This window comes from Lampetra fluviatilis, chromosome 59, assembly GCF_964198595.1.
Source record: "Lampetra fluviatilis chromosome 59, kcLamFluv1.1, whole genome shotgun sequence".
In the NCBI taxonomy this organism is placed as follows: Eukaryota; Metazoa; Chordata; class Hyperoartia; order Petromyzontiformes; family Petromyzontidae; genus Lampetra; species Lampetra fluviatilis.
The window spans coordinates 4,580,090-4,597,148 of record NC_136333.1 but is presented as its reverse complement, the minus strand read 5'-3'; the positions used below and the strand labels follow the sequence as shown (position 1 = coordinate 4,597,148).

General features: G+C 51.7%; 2 protein-coding genes across 7 annotated transcripts; one reads left to right on the top strand and one right to left on the bottom strand.

Moving 5' to 3' along the window:
* MRPS11 (mitochondrial ribosomal protein S11) lies at positions 1 to 4,593 on the top strand. Of its 2 annotated transcripts, none has more exons than XM_078880915.1 (6): positions 1 to 209; positions 921 to 1,004; positions 1,626 to 1,724; positions 2,476 to 2,605; positions 3,563 to 3,628; positions 4,096 to 4,589. In XM_078880915.1, the coding sequence occupies exons 1-6, from the start codon at positions 133 to 135 to the stop codon at positions 4,201 to 4,203; spliced, it is 564 nt and encodes a 187-aa protein (XP_078737041.1). In that variant the 5' UTR covers positions 1 to 132; the 3' UTR covers positions 4,204 to 4,589. The 2 variants fall into 2 exon arrangements, with proteins under 2 accessions (XP_078737041.1, XP_078737040.1); XM_078880914.1 differs by having other exon boundaries at positions 123 to 209; positions 368 to 1,004; positions 4,096 to 4,593.
* Positions 4,594 to 5,149: 556 nt separating this feature from the next.
* DET1 (DET1 partner of COP1 E3 ubiquitin ligase) lies at positions 5,150 to 13,372 on the bottom strand. Of its 5 annotated transcripts, none has more exons than XM_078880893.1 (9): positions 13,148 to 13,372; positions 11,722 to 12,729; positions 10,702 to 11,001; positions 10,022 to 10,234; positions 9,182 to 9,314; positions 8,367 to 8,608; positions 7,669 to 7,862; positions 6,090 to 6,281; positions 5,150 to 5,941 (listed from the first exon to the last, which is right to left on the bottom strand). In XM_078880893.1, the coding sequence occupies exons 2-9, from the start codon at positions 11,989 to 11,991 to the stop codon at positions 5,689 to 5,691; spliced, it is 1,797 nt and encodes a 598-aa protein (XP_078737019.1). In that variant the 5' UTR covers positions 11,992 to 12,729; positions 13,148 to 13,372; the 3' UTR covers positions 5,150 to 5,688. The 5 variants fall into 5 exon arrangements, with proteins under 5 accessions (XP_078737019.1, XP_078737018.1, XP_078737020.1 ...); XM_078880892.1 differs by having other exon boundaries at positions 11,722 to 12,688; XM_078880894.1 differs by having other exon boundaries at positions 11,722 to 12,083.
* Between the last annotated feature and the right edge of the window lie 3,687 nt (positions 13,373 to 17,059).

The following is a 17,059-nucleotide window of genomic DNA, read 5'->3' as shown; positions in this document are numbered from 1 at the left end:
ATTCCTCGCCCGGAGGAGGTCACAAAGCGTGTGACACCGAACAGCGTGCAACCCCCAAAACCATTCTCCAAGCCAACAATCAAATCTGAGCCTGTCACAGAGGCACTCTCTCGCCGAATAAACAACGCCGACATGTTCACGCTGAGGAACTCCCTGCTCTGCTGCCGTCAATTGTCACGCACATGGCGCCTTCCCGCGCCCTTGACCCGGTAGGTCCCGTGTTTCCTAGCCGCTCTACCGGCAAGCCTGAGCTAGGCCGCCCGCAGAGTGGGGCCGTGGCCTTCTCGGCGGCTGGGGTTCGCCCCGAGTCTCCGATGTTTTAAGTGTTTGTGAGATGTATGGAATTAAACGCCCCCCACCATCCCAGTCATGAGGTTCCGCCGCAGAGATGGAGCGCTGAAATCAGATCGGCAGGCTTCGCGAGAGGCTGGCGGCGGCTCGTTGGAGACTTTCATCCAGCAGTGGATTGACCACGGCTGATGACGATGACGGACTGTGGGTGGTGGATCTTTGCCCACAAGGTCGTAATTATAATTTATATTTGGAGGGGATACACCCCCCCCCCAATATTCAAATATGCTCAAAATGCCCCCCCCCAATATATTGCTATAAAATAGATTTCATGTTTATGATTGTGGTTATGGTTGTATTTTATTAATCCCTAATCTCTGCCATGACATAAAATTAAACAAGAAAAGGTAAAAAAAAACATAGCAATGTAATACAATACACTATTAGACATTATTGTAAAAAATAAATAAAAAGTCCATCCTATGTGTTAGTGAATTTAGAAAATATTTTAGGCAGGAAATTTGTTTTAAAATTTAGATTTTTTTTTCTGGGGGGGGGGGACCCCAGACCCCCTGGAAGGTTTGGTCCACCCTAATGTTGACTCCATGGCTACGACCTTGTTTGCCCAGGTGCCCCGCAGTGGCTGGAAGTATCCACACGAGTGGACGGGCGGAGGATCCGGAGACGACAGAGAGCGCAACCTCTGAATACAGGTGAGGAGTTTGTTGTGTCAAGGCGTTCAGTCGCCTCCTGATCGCTCTTCTATCGCTACTACCGTGGTTACCCTTCCCGTAAACTTCACTCCTACCATATATGCCCTTAACACTGAGACGTACGACCGTAGATAGAACACAGTCGCCTGAATTTGAAATCCTGATGTCCAATTTGGGGTGGATTTGATAGAATTCAACGTATAATGGTTACTGTTTCCCGTGATCTTCACTCATTGATTTCGCAAATCGTGTTGAAGGCATCGGTGACTATCTCACCTCATCAAGTTATGTATTCAACTAAAATACCCGTGTGAGTGTGAATATAACTCACCAATTACAAGTTGTTGGGGGGAAGTGGTGGCACAGTGGTCGCACATTGCCTTATGAGCATGGTGACCCGAGTTCGATTCCTGGCCACGGACAACATCACTGGCGGGTGATGTCTAAACAATTCCTGGGCATCCACTCCCCTCATCACCTCCTACTGACCGGCATATTGACGTATGGACAAACGAGGCTATTCCCTCTTCCTGCAGTTGGCTGGCAAAAAGGCTGCATACGTCCATTTAAAAATGACATTGCTGTTGTGTTGTTTGGTGCTCGTGCCTTGCACTCCGGCAGCATCTTTGCACCGTTGCCCGATCAGGAAGTGCAGCCGACGTGGGCAGGGAAGAAGTACAGCGACCTCCACATCGCACACGTCAAGGCCACGCACAACAAGTGAGACGCATTCGGCGGTTCCACCACCGCTCGCCTGCCAAACAACGCAGACCCTCCTGGGCGTGCCTTTCACGTTTATTTAGTTTATCCAGTCGAGAACTCGAGAAACAATGGTAATATTGACTCAAAGCTTTCGTGACTGCAGGAATTCATATTCTTTTTGGGTCTTTCGGTAAAGCCACGTAGATAGAAAAAATAAAAATATCACGACGTTTCGATCGCCACGCAAGCAGTCACGAAAGCTTTAAGTCAAGATCTTACTAATCGGCTTTGTCGGTTGGTGGCGGATTTAACGACACATTTATATCCATGCTAACCCAAAAAAATTCATATGGATGATAGTCTTATTTTCAAGTGACCTAGAGTGTGGTGTAGGGTATGGTGGTGTGGTGCGTTGTGTGTGGCGTATGTGTATGATGCATGTGATGTGTTTCAAGTTAGTTTTAACCAGGTGAGAACTTCAAGAGGCCACGATAGTCTCTCATATGCAAGACTGACCTGTGGCATTAATCTGTCAGTAGAGACCATTTATTGTTATGTATTATCCCAATAGAGTAATTTGTCAAATTAGTGTGCTGTATCATGTGTATGTAGTGTATGTGTGGGTATATGTGCAGTAGGTGGCACAATCCACTTCAAACTCAGCAACTCGGGTTTGATTCCCGAACACAGCTAACATTGCTGGTCTTATCAAAACCGGTCCCTGGGGCAACTCGGCCTTAAGTAAATCGCTGTTGTGGTGTGTGATCAGCACACACATACAGATCATGGAGAGCAGTGGCGTGTCTCTGGTGAGGACGTCGTGCGGTACAGAGGGCTTCAAGAACTGCAAGAAAGGGACGACTATCGCGGCACAGACCGCTGCCATCGCCGCCGCCAACGTAAGGGCAACCGCGCCCACCGCCACGGGTTACACAACGATTCAGAGATGGCTCATGACGGCCATGTCGGTGACACTAAGCTGGCATCGCAGAGATCGCGAGTTCAACAGTTGGAAGCTCGATGGAGGGGATAGCACTGCCAAGTTGGCACTGCCGAGATACTGGGGTTTAAATCGAGTTCTCCGGTGTAGCGAGTCGATGGCTTCAACTTGCTCACCAGTGCACAAAATACCACCGTTTTTTACGACTGTAAATTTTGGTTTGCACGTGATTTGTTACTAAATTCCAGCTCCACAATTTAAATAGCAAGTTTGAACGTGATGTGACAGCGTCATAGCAGAGAGTGTGGAAAGGTGAAGGTTGTGGAAGGATTACATTGGTCAACACACTTTCTGGCATAAGTTATTCCAACGATTTGTAATGTAATTTTGGGGTGCTGATTCCAAATCTGGCATCAGTTTTCGTCTATCACATCAGGTTTTTGAGATATCAAATATTGCATTTTCAATAAAAACTGCAGAAGAAAAATATTAAATAAATGTGGATATCTACATAAAATGATATTATAAACACACTATCCTAAAAATACAGCACCATATTTTAACACTAAAGCAGTCACTGACTCGCAACAACTTGCAATCATAAGTGACAGAGTTAATTTCGGGTAAAATCAATGAAAATGGGGTATGCCGATAGCATAAAAATGAGATGTGATAGAGCAAATCTGAGATCAGATTTGGAATCAGCACCCTGAAATTAGTCTAAAACAGCTGTAAAAGTCCAGGCCAGAAAAAAATGTTTTGTTGTTGTTGACCAGTGTTATTCATCTCATGTATTGGCACTGGTAGCACGATTGGAATAAATTGTGGCCTGGCCTGGTGGACGCCCGCCATTACTGGCAGACTTTTGCCGGGTTTTCGAGGAACTCTGCTCGTCTTGTTGTTTGCCCTTGCGCAGAAGGTGATGAGGAAGGGCGTGGGCTTCGTGCGAGTGGTGGTGAAAGGCCTGGGACCCGGGCGCCAGGTGAGGAACACTTAACGCCACTTCTTACGGACAATACCGATAAATAATCCACCTTTTCCCCCACGCCATGTCAGTCTTGAGGGTTTATTTTGTTTGTTTTAATCATACTTGGCCACGCTGGTCAGTGCAAGTTGCCGAAGGCGGGGAATTAGTGGCAGCAATGATTCCGGTCTCACTTGCCCACTGATGTTAGCCATCGCCGAGAATCTAACTCTGGTTGCTGGGTTCAGAGCGCTACCAGCTTGCCACTGCTCCATCCCCATGAAAAATAACACTACTGGCAGAAATAACATCTCCTGCAGCTGCCATTTCCACACCGCAGCTGCTGCCGTGATCCTTACCCGTGCCTCAACTCCTGACTCAATTGTTACAACATCACTCTCTCCTCGGGCATCCCAGTTGATCCAAACAATGCACGAAAGGTTTTTTTTTTATGTAAAAATTCACTCGGTTTTCTTTTGCTGCAGGCGGCGATCAAGGGTCTGACGATGGGAGGTCTGGAAGTGGTCTCCATCACCGACACCACCCCCATCCCCCATAATGGGTGTCGTCCACGCAAAGCCAGGCGCCTCTGAGGCTTGGCAGTCGCCGCCACCACCTCTCTGCTCAGCCACCCCTGCCGTACCCCACCACCGCTTGCGAAGACTTTTGTTAGGATGTGCGATGTTCCGGTTGTGCTCTAGCACGAGTTGTCTCGTCACAAGGTGAAGAAGTGAATCTGTCTGGGATTCTCACGGCCGTCAGAGACTTCACAGCCACAGAAGAAGATGTCACCGCGGGGTTCGGCAATAACCGTCGCTCACTCACATACAACACCACACACGGACTCTTCACGCTCTGTAAAGAACGTTCACCACCACTTGAAAGTAAAATACATTTATTATAAGAGGTGGAATATCCCAAATGCAATAAAAACCCAAATGTTGTACGAGTGTTTCATGTTTTTAATTGCTGACCAAATCACCTGGAATGATTCCAATCTCGTCAGATCTCAGAAACCAAGCAGAGCCTGCATAATGCTTAGATTGACTACCCTGCATAAAAAGGGTGTTATATACGCTGCTGCATGCCGATGCTGTCAGCAAGAGGCAATATCCATTGTAATGATAGTGGCTGTACACGGCATTGTATTGTGCAGATAACCCTCCACTTTGTAAGTGAAAGGCTGCTTAATTGTGGTCTAAAAGATATAAAACTCATGAACTCCCCATGTTCTCGCTAAAACCGAGGCCATGTTTTCCAGTCCATTGTGGCAGGTGTCACGAAATTTTCCCAAATCTGCACGCAATCGCGCTAAGGCAATGGAAACCTTGATTCCGTCAAAAATGGAGTTTAAAATGTAAATTTTTTACATCTACACCGTAGGTGCACTGCTTGTACAAATGTTTGCGGTTGATGGAACAAAGCAATAATGCACCCACCAAAGACACACATGGTACCCTCTGTATACACCCACAACGTTATTCCACGTGAAATTTTAAAGAAAAAACACCAATAAAACTTGAAATAATGAATACCTGCACTTGCCCCATTTTCATGTTCACACCGCGAGTCCAATAAAAATGTATTAGAAAAAATAAAACACCGCTCGCATCTGCGGCGTCGATTCCATTTTGATGACTACGTAACTCTGTGATTCGTACAAAGTAGGTGACGGCTGCCAAGACCATCGCTCTGTAGCGGGAACATGATACGTCACGACCCCCTCAGGTGATGGAACAATAAGGGTGAGGCCTTGTCGATGAACCAGAGACGGCGGTGACATATCCTACTTCATGCCCGGCCAGATGTCCATTCCAATGGGAATTGACTTTACAACATCCGCTTCCACAGTTTCTTCCATTCGCTTTTATCAGTTTTTTTTTGTAACTGCTCCGACATTGTTGCCCGATAAAGGTCCAACCTTGCTGATGGACCAATTCCACCAGCAGCTCGACGCTTCTCTTGAGTTTCTGCGAGACACTTGGGCGACGATCAAACCCAATCCTTGAACGTTGAACAATTTCGCGTTTTCAGCTTCCCTTGAAATATTGCCAGTTTTTGTTCAATTTTATTGTTGATTACCTCCTGGCTCCAGCGCTAGTGCCCGGCCGCGCTGGCGCAGCCCCCGCCGCCACCAGCTCCTTGGTGCACACGTGCCGCATGTGAAAGTTGACGACGTACTCGGCGTTGGTGCGCTGCACCGAGATGGCGAAGGGCTCGGACGGGTGGAAGGTGAACGCCACGAGGCGGCGCGCCGACGGAGGGACGGGGCGTCCCAGCATCCCCGCCTGGATCTTGAACTTGAGCAGGCCGGAGTCGCGAGCATAAAACCTGGGACGAAAGACAAAACGATAAAAAGCCCATCGCGGGATTTCCCCGTAAGGCTCCCACCGTTACCCAGCAGAGTTGATGCAGCGTCTAGAAGTCGCGGATGCAGATCGGCACTGAAGCTTGACCCCGGAGACACGAAGCTCCTCACCGTATCGGGTGGTCTCCGCAGGCCTTGGGCCGCTCCATGACCGAGACCCACTTGTCGTCGTAGCTGAAGAGCGACAGGTCGAGGTACGGGCTGCTGCTGTAGGACTGCGCGCTGATGGGCAGTTGAGCCAGCAGCCTCTTCACCGCCTCCGTGTTGCCGCCGTACTTGGCGTTGATGATCGTGTGCTTGAACCTGCCGCACGAGACGCGAGGGTCAACTGACATCGCCGGGTCGTCGAGGCAGGAGCCTCCCGAGAGGGGCGTTGAGACTCGGCAAATGAGCGTGCGGAGCGATTGCTTGCGGGCGAATTTGTTCGAAGGCGTATTAACTTGTGGGGCGTGTTTAAGCGTTTCAGAATCGCATTCATGTGGTGTTATGGTTTGTACTGTAACGTTCTTCTCATCTTATCGAAACGAAATTGACAATGGTACAACATATGAATGTAATGGTGGAGATGAAGTGAATGGAATAGATGAAGTGCTTCATGTTCTAAAAGATGGAGGTCATGAGAATTAGGCGTCACTGTGTGTTGAAATGCCCTGCCATGGGTTTGGCCTCAGTCACAATTATGGGTTAAAACTGGTTTAATTATCAACTTAATGTTTCCTCACGTTTCCCAATGCTATCTCAATTGTGTGATTCGTGTCATCGCAAGATGAAGAATCCATTTGGATCTCTCGCAGAGGAGCAGCAACCCTTCGTGTTATAGAATGGCCCGCGGATGCGGATACCACAGAGCTACCTCTGAGATCCTATCAAGGGATCTCTGGTCCACATTCTAGGGGGTGGGCACTTTCCACTTTCCCATCCCTCCTGCCCATGTAAATAACGTTTGTCACATGACAACAAACCAATATATTTTTTTGTCAGAGCTGGAATTCAAGTGTAAAACCAATTTGAAAGCGAAGAGTTTTTTTCATGCAGTCATCGTGACCGGGCTGAGACCATCAACTTGAGAACCTTATTTAATCTCATGCAGCTGAAACCTCGAATCAAACCCAGACCTCAGCGGTGCCAGCTCTTCGGCTCTGACTTCTGACCCACCTGCCTAGGACTTAACGATATTTTACAAACAGGACAATGTGATTATCATGCACCTTATATTGTAGGATACATCGCTGCATCGCACAACCTACGTGCGTGCAGTGTTATTTAGTTCGCATGTTTCAATTTAGTTAAGAGTCTGGTTTCTGACAACCTGTGGAATTCAAGTTGGGTTACAACAGTGTGCGACTTCACTTAGTCTACCTGACTAAGGCAGGCACACATTGAGTCAAACAGTCTTCATTATCAAAAGTTTGGTGTGAACGGCATGCAATCTTTCCCAAGCCAATATTATTGGGCCAGCCAATCAATGAAGACGGTAAAACTCACGATAAATCAAGACAGCCAATTACCTCTGTCGGTCTTCCTCAGTGCACTACATTCTCTAACCGCGTTACTAAATCATCTGGGTGTGCGTCTTTATTCCTTCCGAGTCATCGTCGCGCTCTGCTCGTTGTTCACGGTCATCGTTGATGATAACCCAACGCCCGACGCTCGAGTGAAGCGAGTGAACGCTGCGAAAGGGCCGTCGCACCTGCGTTGGATCTGCCGCGCGTGGTTGTTGCTGGAGGCGGAGCAGGGGAACTGCGCGGCGTCGCTGTGCAGCGTTGCGTTGCGGAAGAGGTCGCAGAAGTTCTCGAACAAATCCAGGAGCTCCTCGGATGTGTTCTCAAACACCGCCAGCACCTCGGTGCTCACCATATTGTACACCACGAAGAACGACGGCTGCTGTCCCAGGTGCGAGGGTGGAGTGCGAGAGCGTGTGTGTGCGCGTGTGAGAGTGTACGGGGAGAGGCAGGTTAGGTTGCCCATCCCGGTGGGCCATGCGTGGCGTGGTAAGCGAACGGCGGGTGGATAGAGGGCGTAGGTCAGAATCTCAGACTGCGGTCTTTGAAACACACCGCTTTCCCTGAAATAGAACTGTTAACCCTAGCCCCACCCCTACACATACCCAGACATCTTATCCTGAAACTAGCCCCCACACTAACCTGACCCATAACACGAGCTCTAACCCTACCTCTTAACACTCGCACTGGCCTGACCCTTAACCCTAAAGTTAGCCTACCCCTAACCCTGACACTACCATCATCTTTATCTAAAATCCTATGTCTAACCCTAACACTTAACGCTGACCCCTAACCCTCAACAAATCCCTAAACCACAGCCCTGGCCACACAACCTCTCAACACCCGGCGCTCACCCGACCTCTAGCTCCAACCCGTCCCTCCGTACCTGCGAGGGGTCGGTGACCTTGAGCGTGACGACGTCCTCCCCAGCGTACTTCACCAGCAGGTGGCTCTCGTCCAGCAGCTGCATCTTCCACATGCGCAGGGCGCGCAGCTGGTCGAAGCGCTGGAAGAAGCGGCGCCGCGCCGTCGCGTCGCCCTCCCTCTCGGCGCGCCGCCACAGGTGCACGAGCAGACGGTGCTTCAGCGAGTTGATGGTGGGCTCGCAGAACGCGCGCAGGCCGCCCACTTTGGGGAGGGGACGGCGGTGGGTGGGGGGGGGTTGGGGGCAAGGGCACAGGCGCCAGCGTGGATTTAATCGGACCGATGGTTTTAGGATCGTCGCGGCGTCGTACGCGTCGGGTCGTGCGTTGTGCGAGCATCGGGTTTGCACGAAGCCGTTTGAGAATCACGCGCTCACGTGGGTTGACCCGTAGGATGACGGCGGAAAACGAAGGAGGCAGAACGAATGAGATGGCGCAGACCAGGCGAACGGTAGACAGGACAGGGCAGACAACGGACAATCGAGGTGAAATCGACGTAACGAGGCAGGATGGTCGACCAACAGCACAGACGGAACACACGGTGAAAGTTATGCTTTGAGAAACAGATGATACGATCGACTATCGTGGATCTTATATCATACAATGTGTCGTAGTGTCGCAGAAAAGACAGACCGGCAGAGACGCTGATATAGACAGATAGGCCTCGAGGCATAGAGGCAGGGAGAGGTACAGACAGACAGAAAGGCCACCAGAGAGACACGATAATCGTGGGTCTGATATCGTAGGATAAGCCGTAGTATCGTCACCGCGAGCTCACCGGCTGCGCCGTTTGCGTTGCCGCTGCCCCCCGGGTGGGTGCACGGATACACAGCGCCCAGGGTCAAGAGGTCATCCTCGTAGCAGAAGCGGCCGATGGAGCGGATGTCGATGAACGTCCCCTCGCTCGTCACCTGAGCACAGGGGGCCGGAAAAGAGATGGGAGATGTCTGGAGTTATACAGAGATAGGTGAGTACCGATACAGATAGAAGGGCAGAGGTATAAATAGACAATCAGAGATACAGATAGAGTAAAGGAAGAGATAGAGAAGCAAGCATTGATTCAGACAGCAGACAAGCAGAGATTTTTGTTAATTTTACGCGAGTTTGCCCAGGAAAGTCTCACTGAGCCTCAAGACTCTGTCAAGAAGTTCCTGCCAAGTTTTCGCAGTGGAGGGGTGCAGGCGATGTTAAGGTTTGAGAGATAAAATAAGACACACACACAAGGAAGAGATAACAACAGACAGAAGCAGAGATACAGACAGGCAGAAGGAGCAACTCGGTGAGCGAGTGAGCGAGCAGACAGGCTGATGAGTGGGGGTTGACCAGGTGAACGAGTAAGCGAACGAGCAGGTGAGTGAACGAGTGATCGATCCAAGAAGCAAAGTGGGCGAGCAAGCGACCAGGCAAGTTGACGAGTAGGTGTTGACCAGGTGAACGGGTAAGCGAGCAAGCAGGTGAGCAACCGAGCCATCGATCTAAGGAGCGAGTGGGTGGGCAAGCGAGCGACCTGGAAAGTGGATGAGTGGGGGTTGACCAGTTGAACGAGAAAGCGAGCAGGTGAGCGACTGAGCCATCGGAACGAGTGAGCGAGTGGGCGGGCGGCAACACTGCGTGGCACCTGGAAGACGTGAATGGTCTGCTGCTGCACGGAGAGCACGGCGAGGATGTTGCGGTAGAGGTAGAGGCCCTGGTTGTGCGACAGGAAGATCTTGTCGCACTTGAAGTGGCGCGAGTCGCAGAGGCGGCCCGTGTGCAGGTCCACGATGTGCAGCGAGTAATCCTCGAGTGGAGAACGAGGGTTCGGCGTCACCGACTCGTTGTTGCGATAAACCTAGCGGGTGGCGGGGGGGCGTGCGCGGTGATTGGGTGGGCAGCAAAACAGAAACGATAACAATAACTGCTCCGCTCACCACCCAGTCCACCACCACACTCACCACCACGCTCACTACCACGCTCACCGCCCCGCTCACCGCCCTGCTCACCACCGCACTCACCAACCGCGCTCACCACCCCCGACTCAGCAAACCACCACGTTCACCACCTCGCGCACCGCCACGTTCACTGCCACGTTCACCGCCACGCTCAGCAACCACGCTCACCACCACTCACTACCCTGTTCACCACCACGCCCAACACCACGCTCACCACCCCCGACTCAGCACACCACCACGTTCACCACCTCGCGCACCGCCACGTTCACCGCCACGTTCACTGCCACGCTCACCGCCACGCTCACCGCCACGCTCACCGCCACGCTCACCAACCACGCTCACCAACCCAGGACCTGCCTCGTCTCACCTCGTAGAACATGGGCTGCTGATCGTCGGGGTGGTACGCCGCCGAGCCCACCACAACGTGGCGGCAATCGTCGGTGAAGAGGCTACACTCGCGGTTCAAGTGCTCGCCCGGCGGTGCCGCCGCCGTCACGTGCGCCAGCTCGAAGAAGCGCTCAAACAGGCGGCTGCACACGGCCGCGGCGCGGGGGTCGGGAGCCGGCCCGCCGGGGGAACCGGCGGCATCGGCGCTGGCAGAAGAGCCGGCGCCGCTGCCGTTCACCAGAACGTCTCCGTCAAAGTCCTGCAGGAGGTCCTCGGCCGCCTGTTGCGCAGAAGCCGTTCAAGCGAAATGTCGATGACGGTCGATCCTCGATTATCCCGGAATAAAACAAAAAACAAGGAGTGCCCACATGATATGTAAAATAGTTGGACACTGCTGCTGCAACGGTTGGCACACTAGAAACTAGAGGTGCCTCTGTCCACCCGGCAGTGTAAATAGGTTCACCCAATTTAAAGCTTTCGTGACCGCAGGGATTCATATTCTTGGTTCTTTCGGTAAAGTCACGTAGAAGGGAAATAATAAACGTAATGAGGCAGGACGTGACTTTACCAAAAGAACCAAGAATCCACATTCTTGGTTCTTTCGGTAAAGTCACGTAGGTAAAGAAACGTCGTGATTAAAATGTATTTATTTTCTTTTATTTTTTATTTTCTTTACCTACGTGACTTTACCGAAAGAACCAAGAATATGGATCCTTGCAGTCATGAAAACTTCAAATCTAGAAAGAACCAAGAATATAGGTTCACCCAGTTGGTGGAACGGCAGGTCGTGTGCGCATGGGGGGGGGGGGGAGAACTAGACCCTCTTCCAACACATCTGGCCTAGAGGGTATATTTGGCGATTCTTCAACAGCAGCCAGACGTCTTGCAAGAGGTGGGGACTACCCAAGCACGGAGACGTGCCGGTTGACCTAGAACGTACGGACAAGCCGCCTGTACACACGGATAACCGACATCTCCACCGCGCCCGAGCCTCGGTCACCTGGCAGCCCCGGTAGCGGTAGATCTCCAGCGACGTCTGGTCGGCGGAGAAGGCCACAAAGTAGCGCCCGTCGGGGGAGAACTTGCGCAGGAAGCACGGTGGCTTCTCCACGTTCACCACCGTGAAGTTGGGCAGCACGTTCTGGTGGAGGCGGCGCACGCCGTACCACTGGGCGCCCGGCGGGCCCGAGCTCACCCGCCGCCCGTCCAGCCGGTGCACCACGTTCTGGCTGTCGATGCGGCGCGGCCGCAGCGCGTGTTGCTCGCTCATCGCCGCCACGCCGATCTGCCGCTGCCAGCGGAGGGGCGGGCGGAACAACGGGCCGATGGGTGGACGGAGAGAGGAGCGGAGAGGTGGAGAGGCTGCGGAGGGGGTAGGGGTAGTGTGGTGGAGAAGCAGGAGGCGAGGTGGAGAGGCGAATGCGTAGGTGGAGTGACAGATTAAGAGGTGGGTGGTGATGCGAGCGGACGGGTGAATGGATGGGCAGGTAGGGGGTGAGCAGTGAGGCGAAAGGTTGCGTGGATAGATGGGCAGAGAAGATGATGCGGAGATGAACGGTGAAGTGGTGGCGTTGGCAGAGAGGTGAAGTTGGCAAGGGAGAACCAGGCGGGGAGATGGGTGGTGAGGAGAGACGAATGGTGAGGTGGACAGGTGGAGAGGCGGAGAGGTGAGATGGATGGAGTGGTGGGTGGTGAAGCGGATGGAGAGGTGAGTGGAGAGGTAAGCATACAGGTAAGGCAGACAGGTAGGCTGACAGGTGGGCGGAGAGCCCAGTTGATCAGTGCCAAGCCAGACAGAGAGGTGGAGGGATGGGAGAGGGGCAGAGACGCCGGAGAGTTGGGTGGACCGAGGGACGGGAGGAGGGTGTCGGGGCTGTGGTGGTGGCGTCCTCTCGTCCTGGCGCTGTGGTGCAGCCCTGCTGGGCTCACGGCAGCCACAGCTGAGCCGTAACGAAGCTCACCGACTCCTGGAGGTGGAGGAAGTGTCTATGAGGCAGGACAAGTCGTGCTGGGAACACAAGAGCCGGTTAGTGCTGTGGGTTTCTGGGTGAGGGTTAATGAGGATGTCACGGCTTGAGGTTATGGGTCCGTGGTATGGGACAGTAAAGTTGCCACAATAATGGCAACTGCCCGATTGACGACGGTCGTGTAGGGTGGAGGAGGGTTTACGACACACGACCACAAAACATAAAAACCGCAATCATGAATCCGCAGTGACATCTATTGTACAGTACTACGCTCCCGCGGCCTGCTTCAAACGACAACAACAGCCACCACCAGCCGAACCGGCACGCGGCGTCACGAGCTTACCACTGCCCTCTCTTCATCCAGCAGTGGAGTGACACAATAGAGAGGAGGATGAGGATGCGACGTGGGGGGGGCTGGTGCCTGTCACGTTGTGTGGCGGGTTTGTGTCTCTCTCTCACCATTGAACTCTGCCCCCTCGCCAGCGTCGCCCTCTTCACGCGACTCGCAGCCCGCAAACTGCGCGCTCACGAACCGGTTAACGGGTCGGTGAACGAACCGGTAAATTAACCGGTTAAATAACCGGTTGCGACTCGGACTGCCTACCCCCCAAATCACCACCAGCCGAACACACGCGGCAACGGCGTCACGGAGCCGTCAGCTGATCGAGGCCCCCGCCAGAAATCCCGGCGCTGATTGGACGGCGCCCGCGCCAAAGACTCGGCGCGCCCATTGGTCCGCGCGTGCCGCTCGACCGCTCCGCCAATGGAATCTCGCGCCGCCGCCGCGAGTCGACGAGGGTGGGCGGGGCGAGGCGGAAAGGGGGCGGAGTCAGCGTGGCCGATCACGTGGCATGGATTCTGAAAGGGGGCGGTGGCTTGACCCGGAAGACGCCGCCGCCGCGCGCCAATCAAAGCCGGGAGGGGGAGGAGGAAGAAGAAGCGTGCACACGCGTGGGGACCAACACGTGGCCGTCAATCAGAGGTCGCAACCGGGTACCCGATACCCGTACCCTACCCGATACCCGGCTACCCGTACCCGGCCAGGTACGGGTACCCGTTTGCGACCCTGGTTCGGCCGGGTACGGGTACGGGTAGGCCGTGAGCCACTGGTGAATAACCGTTTGTCACTCATTTCGGGTAGGGAATGGGTACCCGGCCGGGTACGGGTACCCATTTGCGACCCTGGTGCGGCCGGGTACGGGTACGGGTAAGGAATCAAAACCCGTTTGCGACTTCTGCCGTCAACTTCGCACGGGTGATAGCTCGTATTATTGTACGGGGAAATTGAGTTTTCGGGGGTGGTGGGGGTGGTGTCTATTTGTTTGTGTTTCTGACCTTGTGAAGGTGACTGTAGGATGAACGTTTGAGATTTAGGGCCGTCCATAAATGACGTAACGCGATTTTTGCCATTTTGAAAAGAAAACATGCTTCAAATCACTTTAAACTATTGTCATTGTAGTGCGTATTTAATGTGGCGCTGCACTCTGATGTTGTAGGAGAAAACACGTATTAAAAATTAGGCGTTGGAAAGCTGAAATTTAGCATAAAATTCACTTGAAAATATTCAACGTCTAACTAAAACTGCAGATGTTCAGAATATTATATTGAAATTATCTTATAATTATAAAATATTAAAAGTAATTATAACTGTAAAAAATACTTAAAACTTTATAGTAGAACGAAGCAAAATGGAGAGTACAATTACATCAATCACATTCCACAGAATGATAAGCCCTGGTAGAATCATTAAAATAAAAATGTTTAATAACAATCATTCAATTTTTTTTCTAAATTTATGCTTCTCCATTCTCCCATGGAGAAGCAAAATGCTCCTTCATGGAATAAATAAAAGGTAACCTTAGTAAATTTAAATTATCAAATAGTTAATGATTTTTTTTATTATAGTTGTTATAACAATTATATTGTTTATATTTATTTAAAGTTGCGCATTTTGATGTGACGTCACATTTCTCAAACCCCCCCTCCCCCCCTCGTCACACATCGTCACAAATGTCTGACCATCTCTCCTTCTCCCCTAGGTGTGTGACGTCATTTATGGACAACCCCTTATAAGAGGCACAGGGTGATCAATGAGGTTCTGAATTGGTCTGTAATAAGGTAGGGCACTGATACGGGGTTTACAGGAATGTCAGATAGGGATAGTGTTATGGATAGTGCTAGGGATAGTGATAGGGATGGCAAACCTCTCAACCCGTACGGTTTAGCCCGTATTCTTGTACAGGGAAATTTAGTTTTTCAGGTCCATACGGCGTACAGCCATTTCAATAGGGCAACAAAACATGTTTTTTGTCTATTTGTTTGTGTTTCTGCATTGTGATGGGACTTTGTGAGATGAACGTTGAGATTTATAAGAGCACGGAGTGATCAATAAGGTCTGAATTGGTCTGTAATAAGGTAGGGCACTGATAAGGGGTTGACAGGTTTGCAGTGGTGAGTGTACAAGTGGTGAGAGTAATGGTGAGTGTACTAGTGGCGAGTGTCAGTGGTGAGTGTAGTACTGGTGAGTGCCTATTTGTATTTCTCCCTCGTGATGGGACATTGTATGATGAACGTTGAGATTTATAAGAGCACGGAGTGATCAATAAGGTCTGAATTGGTCTGTAATAAGGTAGACACTGATAAGGGGTTGACAGGTATGTTAACAACCTTCAGATCGGTCTTGCCGGATCATTTCTGGGGCCGCCGGATAACGTTGGAAGCAGCCAGATAATCGCACGCTGCAGAATCGATGATCATCTGCATTGAGTTTATTTGCAAAGGATTGCGTTAATACAATTTAGGGCATTCGTATTATCGCGTGTATTTGAAATGTCGTGCATCTATTAAATGTGTAGTGTTATTATTGCGCTGTTTCTCGCGACCCCGAAGATACACAGGTGTAATCATCATAATAACAACAGTCCAATCAATAGGAAAAACATTTCATGAATGGAAAATGAAAGAGACAAGCCACAGGCAGTCGTGACGTACGGAGTCCTGATTTTTTGTTTTTAAAACACGCTTAATGAAAAATTTAAAGGCGCTGATTAAACTGTAAAGATGCACTTCCTATGTCACGTGGCATGTGTTTGCATGAATCAAACCGCATCAGAATGTGTTGCCACGGCCGCGGAGCAACTGCGCAAGTGCCGCGACTCCCCCCTAGCCCCCACACTGAGCACACACCCGCAGGGCACACACGCAGTGTACTGGCGGGGGATTGCCTGGCACAACGGGTTTTCATCCGAAGGGTCCCTAGGACGAAAGTCCCGCGGTTTCCCGGTGCCAGGAGATTGGCCGACCCTCACAGGACAAGTCACATTGCGGTGCCCCTAAATTGGCTTAAAATTGTATGGGCGCACAAAGGTTCACCGGGCCAGCCGCAATGAGTCATGCACGACATCGGGGAAAGGGCTGGGGTGAAATATTAAGCGAGCAGAGCAGACTGAGGTCAGGGGATTGCAGTGCCACGACCTCCCCCAGCCCCAGCAGGTTGTGTATTATATGTCCTTCCAGATTAAACAGGATGAGTCTGAAATGAATGAGTACGGGCAGATAAACAATAGGTAACAGAAGTAACCATCACAACGCTCCATGTAAGGGAAGGAAAATGATTGAAAATCACAGGTAGGCACACGATTGGCCGCGTGGGATAACTAAACCCTGGATTTTTGAAGTCAGGGGCCATGAAAAGGGGAGCCCGAAACCGTTTACGGGAGATCTCATCTTCAACCTCTTGGCCGCCAAGACTGGTCTTCTCGAGCCACTCGCAGCGTCCGTGAGACGCCAACGAGTGCCGCTACGAGGCAGCGATAAGTAAAGTTCTCTTTCATCTTCATCCCTCCGACTCTCACAGCGTCCTTGCGACGCCATGAGTACAGCCGCGAGGTACGTGATAGGGCGTGAGCATTTGGGGACTTGGGTAGCCGTAGGCTTGGCTCTGCTCGTAGAATATTCCCTCCGGGCAGTGCGGGGTTTGCGCCGTGAATAAAAGTTAGTACAGAGCATCGATGTGGTGTCGGTGATTCCTGTGTGGAGCGGCTGCTTGGGCGGACGCGCGGCGAGAGCGGAGCCGCAGCACGACGGCGCGTTGAGATCATCGCTCACAGGTGTGGGCGCCAGTGTGCCGCTGTGGACTGAGTTAACCATGGGGCGCGATGTCGCGCCCCACCTGCCTAGCGAGGGCGGTGGGGTGGACGTCAGCCATCACAAGAACATCAACAGGCCGATGTCTCGCATCTCCTTCATGACCGTCAAATTAAAGACACCAGCCGCAGTATGTGTGTTGAACTTCTTTCGCACCGCACAATCGTGCTCATCATAGGTGCGGTTGTGGACATGCAACCCACACTATGGACCTTGCAGTAAACC